Source organism: Pelecanus crispus, chromosome 4, assembly GCF_030463565.1.
Source record: "Pelecanus crispus isolate bPelCri1 chromosome 4, bPelCri1.pri, whole genome shotgun sequence".
NCBI classification, from domain to species: domain Eukaryota; kingdom Metazoa; phylum Chordata; class Aves; order Pelecaniformes; family Pelecanidae; genus Pelecanus; species Pelecanus crispus.
Window position 1 is genome coordinate 14,330,182 of NC_134646.1, and position 12,014 is coordinate 14,342,195.

General features: G+C 42.1%; 1 protein-coding gene across 1 annotated transcript in view; it reads right to left on the bottom strand.

The window, feature by feature from the left end:
• Positions 1 to 12,014, bottom strand: part of MAML3 (mastermind like transcriptional coactivator 3) — a 252,041-nt gene that overhangs the window by 79,579 nt on the left and 160,448 nt on the right. The window contains exon 2 of the mRNA XM_075708946.1: positions 9,888 to 11,375. Coding sequence (XP_075565061.1) covers positions 9,888 to 11,375 — 1,488 coding nt within the window. The remainder of the gene's footprint in view (positions 1 to 9,887; positions 11,376 to 12,014) is intronic.

Consider the following 12,014-nt stretch of genomic DNA (forward strand, 5'->3'; position numbering starts at 1 on the left):
TGGAACATGAATTGGTACTTACTGATGTTCTTCTCGAGCAAAAGAGCTGAGCTGTATTCATGCTCTTGGGATAAACAAGCAGCCTCCTTCAGTGTCACTGAAATGCTACTGAGTGGGGGAAGGCGTTTAAGGGACACAGGGATTACAACAGAGCAGAGGATTTTCTCTTTCTAGCAGCGCTCAGCCTCCCATAAGATATTTGTAGGCTTTAGCTTCTCTCCCTGTGCCCTCCTTCATTTTCTGCCAATTCTTGCACCTTGCAGAGTAATACAGATAGTTGTAGACAACTTCAATTGTAGCATTTCTGATTTTTTGAACTCTTCACAGTGCTACCCAAAATGAAGCTGTCACCATTTGGAATCTGTAATTAGCTGAAAGATCTCTGAGGTGGTCACTACCTCTTCTGACACGTGGCTCCCACACCTCAAGCAAAGGGCCAGACTGAGCACTGCCACAGCAGAAATACTAAGATTTTCTTCCCTCACAACATTTTTTTTTTTGTCAGCTTGATCCGACAGACAAGACCTCCTTCAGAGCAGTTGGAAAGGACTGCCACTTATTCCCCCACCTCCCCTCCCACTTGCAAAGGAATCGATTTCCCCATTACACTGGTAACTCTGGTGATGGGTGTGGTGGGAGAGGAACCCGGTGGTTTGTCCTGCTCCCCAGGCTGGCTCTCTGTGTGCACCAAAGCTCAGCCTCAGAAACGTGGCAGCCCTTCTGGCCTGTCCCCCCAAAAGCCAGTGCCCCCCCCAGTCAGCCTGCAAACAGGAAAGAGGAGCTGGTGCAGGAGACAGACAGCAAAGGAAGGTGCATCCAGCATGGGGTGCTGCCCACGCTCCCGCCCCCCAGCAAACAGCCCTCCGGGGGCAAGGCAGACCCCAGGCTGACTTTCCATAGTTTACCCCCTTGACGGCATCTTACCTGAGTGTTGAGCTATGGGCAGGGAAGGAGCCACCTACATGTCACAGGAAAAAAAAAGAGGAAGACTGAGGGGGAAAAAGAGAAGAACAGGATGGAGCTTGCTTTTAAAATAACTGCAGTCTGTTAATAGTTCAGAATAGGCTTTTTAATTACAGGATACCGTATAACCTTTACCCTTATCAACTGATTATTTGATAAGCAGTTTTGCTTGCTGCAAGCTCCTTAATAGACAGAAATCAGAGCAGAGGGAGAATGCAGGAAAGGCAAGGGGGTCCTTGACAGAGCAGGCTGGGTGATCACCATAGCCTGTGGTGGGAGCAGAAACTGCATGAAATGTAGTTAATCGAGTTAAGCAGCAGAGTCATTGCATCCCTCCTGTGGTAAAGGGGGCACAGGGAAGGGTACTGCTTATTCAAGAATAATTCTTGTTGCAAGAATATTTCTAGATGTAAAATGAATCTTTTCTTCAAATACTAATAAAAAAAATTACAGTTTGCTTGGAATTAAATCTCAATTTGTATAAGACCCTACTATGGAAGAGAGATGGAAAGAGATGGAAAGAGAGTTAATTTTTAATCCAGTCTCCAGTTTTCTTTACAAAGATTGGTGAAGACAATAAGAATATACTTAAATTGGAGAATAAACTCCCAGACTACCTGCAAGAGGCTTTCCTAGCAAAGGGATTTGCTAGCAGTTTGTTCCCTGCAGAACAGAATAGTCAAAAGGCAATTTTAAATCTAATGTTGGCAGAGATACACAAAACGACATTCAGGCTTAGAAGCGCTGCTAAGGGTAGAAATGCAGCCTGAAAGGAGGCAGCCTGGTTCATCTCTTACAATCAGTACAGCAAGCAGTAAGGGTCCAGCTCTCGTTAATCTAAAGCGCATTGTTATACACCTGATGAAGACTAATCCCGTATTTATTTATAAATGGATCTTTAAAAATTATAGGAAAAAAAGGCACTTTAAATGGTTCTTCTGTGGAAACATGGTAGGTCTGAGTATCTTCAGATCCAAAACACAACAGTAAGCGCTAGCAGAAGGCAGCTGTGAAATGCCCCCCCCTTGCTCACAGCAGAGGCACGCGCTGTACAACGCATGTCTGCTGTTTCTTACGGTCGGCTGACTTGGAAGGTGTCCCCTGCAGAACTGCCCGCAGCGCAGGAAATGGGTGGACAGCTGCAAAGCCTTCCCTGGCCTTTCCAGCAAAGCCTCTTCTCTCCCAAAATTAGTTGCAAGGCTTGCTTGACTCCCTTTACCGGCAAGGGAAAACTGACCACCGACCTCGGCACGGGTTAGTGTGAGGCCTGGAAGTTTGGGCAGAGAAGGAAGAAGGGATCTTCCTTGTGCCTCCAGAACAGAGATGAAATAGAGGCCTCCCTGGCCCTGGATCTGTACTGTTAAATCTGGTCAAGAGCTGGTAATGGTTTTATTACTGCTGTTAGCTGCAAGGTCTAGTAAATCCACTCCATGCAGAAAATGCACACGCAGCCTCCTTATTGGTGGCAAATGAAGCAATTTCGGTACACACTGAGCAATAATTTCACCCGTGTCCTCAGTACAGACAGTAACTTGGAAACAATGTCATTCATTTCTGTGAGGTGTCTTTTCTAAAAGGACTATGCGACACTTTAGAGATACAAACACAGCCAAAGAGAACCTTCCAAGAAAGAGGTTTGGAGTTGCACCATAACCTTAATCATCCAGCTGGGTGGCACCAGAACAGATGACACTGAAATGGGGGGGGGGGGGGGTAAGGAAAATCCCCAGTATTACATTATCTTATATTTTGTCATGTTTTCCTTTAAGTTGCATTTTCTAGAGCCAAGAGGGTGAGGGAGAATCAAAGCTTTACTTTAAAAAGTAAACTTCTGTTGCGGATGGATAAAGAAGAACTGGAAAACAAGAATCCTAGCAGTTCAGAAAACAGGAAGACAACTACCACCACCATCCCCAATCCATATTATTTTTATGAGCTCATGATTTTAAAACAATTTTAGAATTTCTGAATATTTACAGCCAGCAGTGTTATAGGGCACAAGCGGACTTTTTTGAGACATTCAGACTTAACGTATTCATGAATTTAAACATAGGAATATAGATACCTCTAAAATTAAGGTCTAATTCCTATTTCTGAGATGTTGAGAAGCAAACTGGCAAACTTGGGAATTATAGAAGGGAAATGAAAATACAGGGGCAAGAAGTACTCTAAACGTCTAAACCAGAAAAAGGTAAAGTTAAGGACAGCCACGGTCTTAGAGAAATGACACAAGGACAAATTTAAAACTCCAAAATATTATCTAAGTGGATAATGCAATCAAATCTGCATCCTGGGTGGGCCATGCAAGATCACCAACTGGAGAGAAAGGGATCAGACCAAGTCACGCCAAAATGCTCAGACAGGCGCTCTGCTGTGAGGCACTAAAAGGTAAATAGACAAAGTGTGCTGCCAAGGATGGGAACCTTAGTCTTAATCTTTGGATTAAGTCTTCTCTCAAAATAAAAATGGAGAATAACAGAATCCAACTCATGAGCTGAACCCACTGTCTACACCAAAACACGTCAGGTACCATTTTGCAATAAACACTTTTCCTGATCCACCAAGAGTAAAGACACCAATGGATGACCATGTTTACCCTTGTAGCTTTGCCGCAGCACATACGCTGATTCTTGGAGGCTCCACCCGGGTGGAGGACACACGATAAGAAGGAGGGCTTTTGATTTTCCAAACAACACTAGAACACTGTTATGCAAAGAAAAGACTACGTGGATCTTTCAGTCACCATCTAGCATGGAAAGCATCAGCCTTTTTGTGCTAAATTAGTTATGCTGATGCTCAGAGGGCAGCAAACTAGCCTGCGGAAGAGCACAGTATTGGAAAGAGCATGGTATAAACATCCCAGTATGTTCAGCGGTGCTGTGTCGCCAGTTTATGACAGATCCAACCATGAAAGCGGGTAGAAAGAACGCAGTTTTACACCATCTGTATATTAACATTAAGAGCATATACAACAAACAAGAAGAGTTACGGAGGCTTATGAACAATAAGATATGGATTATGGCTGGTATTGCTGAAAGCAGGTGGAATGGGTCGTGAGACTGGAAAACTAAAATTGATGATGATAACTTGCACTTTAAGGAGAAAACAGCCAAAAAAAGAAACCCAGGAAAGGGTAGCACTTTATGTAAAAATATGCTGCTACTGGCTATAGACATTTCAAAATGACAGTGCTTCACAATTGCAGTCGTAACCAATAAAACTAAAGGAGAGTTGGTTGGCACATGTTATATCATCAGACTAGAGGGCCTCGCTAAATAACAGGACAAACTACTCCTTACATAGCAATCTAGATCATGTAGGAAGAAAAAGTATGCTATCATAGTGACTTCAAAATAAGGAACATTTAATATATGCTTTATGCAGTCAGTAATACAAATTTTTGGCTTCTAAAAGTAATGTAGGACAATTTCTTTACAGATGAGAATAACTCACACTCTGAGTCTTCGAGAAACTAGACAAGAAGCAAATTGCACAACAATGTATTTGAACAAATCCTGGACAGGTGGAGAAGTTTCTAAGAACCAAAGATTTACCACTACAACTGTGATATTTAAAAAAAGGAAAAGACTGGTTATTCTGACACACTCTCCAGCAAAACAACAGAACAATTGGTTTCACTTCTCTACCAGTGATGACTCAGAGGATAAAACAGGAATACCAGTCAGTGTGGTTTCAGGACAGTAGGTTTCACCAGAGACATCTATGGTTTTCTTACAATAAGATGATTGGTTCAGTTGGGGCATGGGAGCAGTGCTCTTATACTTCGATTTTGCAAGGCTTAGACTAGAGAACTTGGTATTGCAGAAAAACATTTACCATATGGAATGAACAGGTTAAAAAGGACATGCCCACAGGTCGCAAAATGAGGAAATACCAACAAGCCAAACTGGTTTTTAGGATTATGCCATGGAAATCTGATCTTAGCCAAGTGCTGTCCAACATTTGTTTCTAGTGATTTATGCTAACATGACCTCCTTCCCAACAAAATGGGCAGATGATAGCTGGAATGGTAAGAAGGCCAGGCTACTGTTTACAAATAGCCTGGCAAGATGGTCAGAATCCACCCAAGTACATTTCGATTACCCATCTGTCCTCAAGAGTCTAAGGGAGACTGACTTCTGGGGAGCAAATTTCGGCATTTGTAAAAGGCAGGCACTGTATCTGAACTCCAGGGCAAACCTTTTGTGGAAAACAGTGGCTACAAGTCAAACATAGTGTAGGCAGGCATCCACTACATCTCTATAGGCTGTTCAGCAAGTGGTCCTCATGGTCACAGTCATTATTTCCATTCCAGCTTGTCTCCCCTAAAATCTGGTAAGACAGTTGTGTTTCTGCCATACTTTCATGCAATGAATACAAATCTGTAGACTTTCTTCTTTACTTTCAGGTAGGCTTTTTAAAAAAAGCCAAATCCCAGAACATCAACAATCTCTTTTTCTCACTATTCCAAAGATAACCTTCAAAAAAGTATAAAAACTCTTTTACAATTCCAGTGAGAAACACACCTTTTCACTTAGAAAGGACAAAGACAATTATGTTTTGGAAATGTTCTCTGGACACAGATCTCCCTTTATCCTTCACATGCAAAATCAGACTGAGGTGATGACACATCTTGAATTTATAAGATTAAAACAAAAGACAGAAAAGATAATTTGAAGATATTCTTCCAGTATAGTGTAATTTCTCCTCTTCATTCACACCCCTCCAATTTCAAACAACGTAACTAGTGGTTTCAATAGGAACTCTAATTGCAGCATCCTCACAGTCCCATGCAGGCAAAGAGCTGCAGTCTAGTTTTATTTTTCTTACACCCATGGAGAATTCTGTTTTGTTTCGACCTCTCATTACACTCGCTTGGCTCCAAATATCAAATTCTGTCTCAACCATTCAACATCTATTCCGTTGGGCTGCTTTTTTCTCTTACCATTATGCATACATATTGAACAGCTGGAACCAAGAAAAGGCACAATTAATGATTCTCAAATTTTCCAAAGAAAATGTTTTCACTTTTCCCCAATTTGAAATTACTTTTTGGTTTAAAGAAAAATAAAAAAGGAAAGGAAAAAAGTGCCTCCCATAAAACCTTACGCACACCTCAAAAACTAAATGGAACATTTCAGGTTAAACAAAGCTCTGATTTTTGAGAGAGGAGGTAGGTTTAGGCTTGCTTGCTTTTATTTCTTAAATCACATAAAAAGCCTAAACAAAGCCCCTCTTGCATCTTGGTGTGAAACCAATTTCTTTTATCATCACATGGGAACCAGAAGAGCAGAGGACTTCTAGCCCTCAAATATCTAACAAGTTACCAAGCGTAGTGAAAATCTGTACTTGCTGTTTCAGCCTATAGCTGCAGATAAGCAAGAATGAAACAACCACCCAGGAAAAGCACGAAGCTATAGGGCAATACCAGCCACATACTCACAAACTAACAACTAGTTTCAGGGCAGATCAGGGTATGTGGGAAAAGGCAAAGAGCAGGGATTTCTAAGTACAAGCCTGACCAAGTGGAGAATGGTCAGGCACGAGGGAACACTAGTAGCAGGACAGAGCCTTGCTGAAGGTAGACGGGTCAAGCTTTGACCATGGGTTTTGCTGAATATAGATGGGTCAGGATCTGGCTACAGTTTTAACACTCAATTCCACAAAAAGCAGTCTGAATTACCTTCAGGCTAACCCTGAAAAAATCCCCGACTCAAAAATCCAAACCAGTATCTGCTTTGTGGAAAAACAGACAAATACCCCATCCAGTGCTCCTCTGAAGAGAACAAGCTATAGTATAAAATAGAGGACATTGTGGTTCGGGGCGTATGGGTCGTTCAGCATTAGTGTGATGGAGGTTACAACCACAGTGCCAGTACCAGTCCTGGATCTGCACAGCAAAGCAAAGGACTAACACGTCTGTCAGGAAGAGTTTCAATACCAACAGTGTAGAAAGCCTTTAGAGAAATCCTGCTTTTGTTGGATACTAGTTTTGCTAGCTAAGCTGCTAATTGAGCACTCTGCCTGGCCAACCACTCGCATGGATATCGAGCTGCACGGCTTCCTCTCTTGCTGCTCACTTCTCTTTACAAGAGCACGCCGTGATGCTCAGCAAGCCCAGGACACAGGCCCAGAGCACCAGCACTGACATGTTAATAGGACAGTCACGGGCAACTGACCTCCACAGAGCATTTGCAAGGTCCCAGCCAGACTGAAGAAATGGTGTATCTCTCTGAAGTACACTCAACAACTGAAACAATGAGTGCAAGTAAAAATTCTGCTTATTAACAACAGAAGTACCTTGGGCCCAAATGGACATAGGTTTAATTGGTGTACATAGTGCATGTATGCACACAACTAGCCATACTTGAATTTTACAGCAGTACACAAAAAATAAGACCAGGCGTTTTTGTACATGTCTGACATTCCCTGAATCATCTTTTGGTTCTTGAATATGCCCTTGTAATAGTCACCGGGGCAGAAATATATGGTCAGTGCTAATCATGAGATGCAATAACTAGAATTTTTTTCCCCTTAAATGCCATTTGTTAAATCTTTATGATTATTTAACACACAAACACACACACTTTTACAATTCTGTATCAAAGGCCAAAACTACAATGGAAATAGAAACTATAAACAGACTGAAAGATACATTCACTTTACATTCAGAAATATGTTTCAAACTGAAGAGTGCAATCTCCTTATTTTCCATGTATGATCTGGCAAGTCTGACCATCCGCATCGTGCAGTAAGTAGTAGAATCAGATAATCTGCATCAGTCTGGATATCAACATATCGTTCTTACCACCTTTGCAAAAACAATCCGTTTCCACCAAGCACATCTCACAATAATAAGCTTTCCAATTTTCCACAGAAAAATATTTTTCAGGGAAGCAAGAAGGGAAGGAATGAAGAAATACATTACAGTTAGAAATCTATTATTTCAGCCTTCCTCACCAAACAAAATCCCTTCAGTGTATGCAAGTGGGCTTCGCAAGTGGGCTTCACAAGTATTGAAGAGACCTTTCTATGTCTACACACAGGCAAGGAGTCCTTCATCCTGACTGGGTCAATAGATGCGAATTGCACATATTATATAAGAAAGTATGGCTTTGCCTTAAGTTTCTTCTTTATAAAATACAGAAATGAATTAATATCTGGACTTGTTTGTGGAAGAATGTTCTAGTTGTATCCAAATATCTAGTTCTTCCTATGTTAAAAAAAAGGAACTGAATGAGATTAGATATATGAAATCTTGGCTTCCTGTTCACACTGGAGAACTGCAGTGAGATATTAACATGAATTTCTCAACTTATGAAATGGAGGAGATGGCATTAACTCTTTCACATATGCAGTTCGTCCCCTCAACTGTTCGATGGGTCTTTGAGTTCAACAGATTTAACAAAAACAAAGAAATGATAAAGTATTAGACAGCCTGACCAAATATCCTCTGCCGCTCAGTTACAACCTGACAAATTCTGTAGCTCAGATTAGAGTCTGAGTTTTATGTCATTATCACAGTATTTCTCTAGATAAGTCTTCACAAAAAAAAGAGCTTCAGACCAGCTATTTCTAATGCAATAGGCAAGCAGAATTAAAATAGAGATACGAACCTTTGAGCTGTCACCATACATCCTGAACCAAAACCAGAAGGCAGATGAACATTTCTTTTTGTTTTGCAATTAATTTTCAATAACGTGATGGGGTCTGACCTGGTAAAGCTGCTACTCCTCCTATTGGTAGATCCCCAAATTCCACAGGCTGAAGAAATGACAAATTTTGCTGTATTTCTACATGCATTACAGTGTGATTCACAGTTAAACCATGCTCAGAAGGAAGTACTCCTTGTAGGTGGTGTGGAAACAGCTAATTTGGTAAAAAGCTGTTATGCTAAATCTATCAACCAACAATTCTATTGTATCAGAATTCCTGACATGTTTTGGTGGTACATAACTTCTGTGAAGTCATCACCTACTTTGTGAACTGATTATTCTTTCAAAACAACATTCAGAAAACTTATTCTCAAGCCTTTCCATGATATCAGCATGCAGATCTTTACAGGGGCTGTGCGACTAAGAATACCCAGCTGACTTAGGAGGCAACAGGGCATTACTATAACCATTATTCAAATCAGTTATTAATTCATTCCAAAGCATTCCCCAAGCCTGGCAGCTGCCGCTCCAGAGGTTAGCATGGAATACATGTGAGAGAGTGATGCCAAGTCACTCAAGCCAATATGGTTTTAGCCTCTTGCTGAAAGACTCTACAGATTCATAACAATAAAATACTCCAGGTTACCAAAGACTGCTTCAAAGTCATGGAATAAACCATCTCATTTCACGCACGGTTCAAGCACCACTAAAAGCATTCAGTTGTGCTTACTTCTTCCAGTAGAAGCCAAAGGCACTCAGCACCCAAAACGTCCGTCCTTTGTTCCCTGAGCCAAAATGCCAAATATGCCATTCAAAGCTGGCTGGATCCCTGCCCCAAGAAGAAGGGGCCAACCATTCTGTCTTTGTGTTACAATGCTAACTACACTGTGGAAACTAAGCCATGCAGTGGTTTGGGATCCAAAAGCATCGAGTCTTACATTATGAAAAAAAGGAAACAAACCCTCCAAGGAGGAGTGACTTCCGACCCAAAACTTCCCAGAGTGCCCCTAAGCATTCATCAGAGAAGCACAGGGAAAGGGCGCTAGTTCAGAAAAACAGCCATTTAACAACATTTCTGAAGCATAACACAACACCATTTCAATCATTTCTTAAAACAATCAAGCTCCGATACCACGTTAAAAGTCCAAGAATCATCTGTAATGACGTTCCATACTTCCCAGGAGAAAGAGGAGGAGACTGTACAAAGAATTACTAAGCCTTTGTATCAGCCTCTCTTTGGTTGCCCGTATATCATGCACTCACGCTTACCTGACCAAGGGAAGGAAGTGTTGCATATCCCATGGGCTGATTCATCATTCCTTTCTGCTTCATGATGAGCATGCGTTTCTGTTCCTCGCTCAGGTGCGCTATCTGAGCTTGCATCTGCGGCTGCTGGGACTGCTGCTGCTGGATGTATGGCATCATGGGGTTCTTGCTGGGATTTGCCATTGGTGGGGTCATCCTCTGACTCAGGTCAGCATTGAAGTGGGTCAGAGGTTTGGTGTTGCCATAAGAAAGCATATTGGGCTGTTTGCTTAAGGAGTTTGTGCCCAGGTTATTTGGCTGCTGACTGATCATATTCATGTGATTTTGTGGGAGGTAGTTATTAATTGTGGTCTTCTGTGGATTGTTTGCCATAGGAGGCACTATTGGGTTTTGGTTGTTAAAGGCTTGGGGATACATCATTGGACTATTTGGTTTGTCTGCACTGAAGGGTCCTCCATATGGACTAGATGGAGGGCCCACAGGTGACCAGCTTGAGGGTTGATTTGGATGCTGCTGCTGCTTCTGCTGCATGAGCTTAGCTCTTTGCTGCTGCTGGGCTGCCATTTGCTTGAGCTGTTCAGCAGGAGACAAGTCAGCACTTGGCATATTCACAGGCCCAGGCCCTGATCCTGCCACAGTTGCTGCTGCTGGATTCATAAGATAGCCATTTCCAGACCGTGCCTGCGTCTGGCCTGGAGTATGGGCCTGGCTGGGAGTTTGAGGTGACTGAACAACACAGTTTGCTGGTGAGCCAGCAGGGATTGGGGCTGGTGGGGCGCTGGATGCAGAAGCTATGCTAGAGGCTGTGGAGACGTTTGAAAATGGAGGACCAGAAGAAGAAGGCCTCACCTGGGGAGACCCTAATGGGACATGAGCAAATGGAGAGTGAGATGGATCACTTTTCACGCTTGCACTCTCTTGAGTCTCTGTGGCAGGCCTGGGAAATTCCGGATCCTTCTTCTCTTCAAAGTCTTCGTTGAACAAATCTTGTATATCATCTTCTGGAACAGTGTTCGCTAGTTCATCTATTAGCTCCTGCCACTCTTGATCATTCAGGTTAATGTCCGAGAAGAGCTTGTTCTGATTTGAAAGAGATGTTTCAGAAGTGTCTATGCAGCCGGGGTCATCCAAAGGCTCTTGCTTTAGCTCCTTGTTCTGCAGGATGTTAAAACTATCTTCTAGTTCGTTGCAACCATTAACGGGGAGCTTTATCTCAGAAAGCCCACCGTTTTTACCCAAGTCTTCTAGACCACTGCCATGAGTTCCACTGTTCTGCAGGGGCAGGGGAGCTTTCATGTCAAGCTGGTGAAGAGGAGAAACAGCGGGCAAAGGCAAATTATTGGGCAAGCTGTTGATTGCCTCGATGCCTGGTACATCCTTTCGTATCCGCTTGCTGGTCGGAGAAAAGCTCCCATCACAAACTCCATTCTGCTGTTCTCCATTGAGAGGTGAACGTGCGCCTTCCAACTTCCTTTTGACCGTCTCTTGAAGCTTAAAGAAAAACAAGAGAAAAAAAAATTTAGCCAGTTGCAGAGACAAAAAAAAGTGCTGGCGAGCCTTGTGACAGATACTCCTCATCAAGCCTACTGGTAACAAGATGTTTTTAAAACTCTGATTAGGAAGTTTCTCTGATTTCATTCTTATGCCTCGATCAACTTGAGAATATAGTCTAAAAAACAAACAAAAAAACCCCAAAAAACCCCAAGCCAAACCTGCTCCTGAATAGGAGAGCAGAACTGTAAAATACGTCTGTGCTCTCTGAGCTACCAGAATTTTATGAAGCAAGTTGACTAATTCAAGTTTTTGGTGCCTAACACAGTGATGAGACTTAAACAGTGCCTAACAGAGTGAGGAGTCTTAAATTGGACCAAAAAAATGGAATCACTAAAATTTACTATTTACTCTGAAAATCTTTTTGTTGGCAGTTTCTAGAAGCTTCTTGAAAAATACCTGCAATACAATTGATTGACTACTTGTATTGAAACATGTGTTGTTGACACCAAAATTTTTTGAGAAAATTCATTAACATAGTTTCATTTGATTAGCCCTCTGTTCTTGGCTACAAAACATACTGAGAATCAGTTTTAAGTGAGGAAAAAAATATATCCACCCTAAAAAATAGAAGGCACT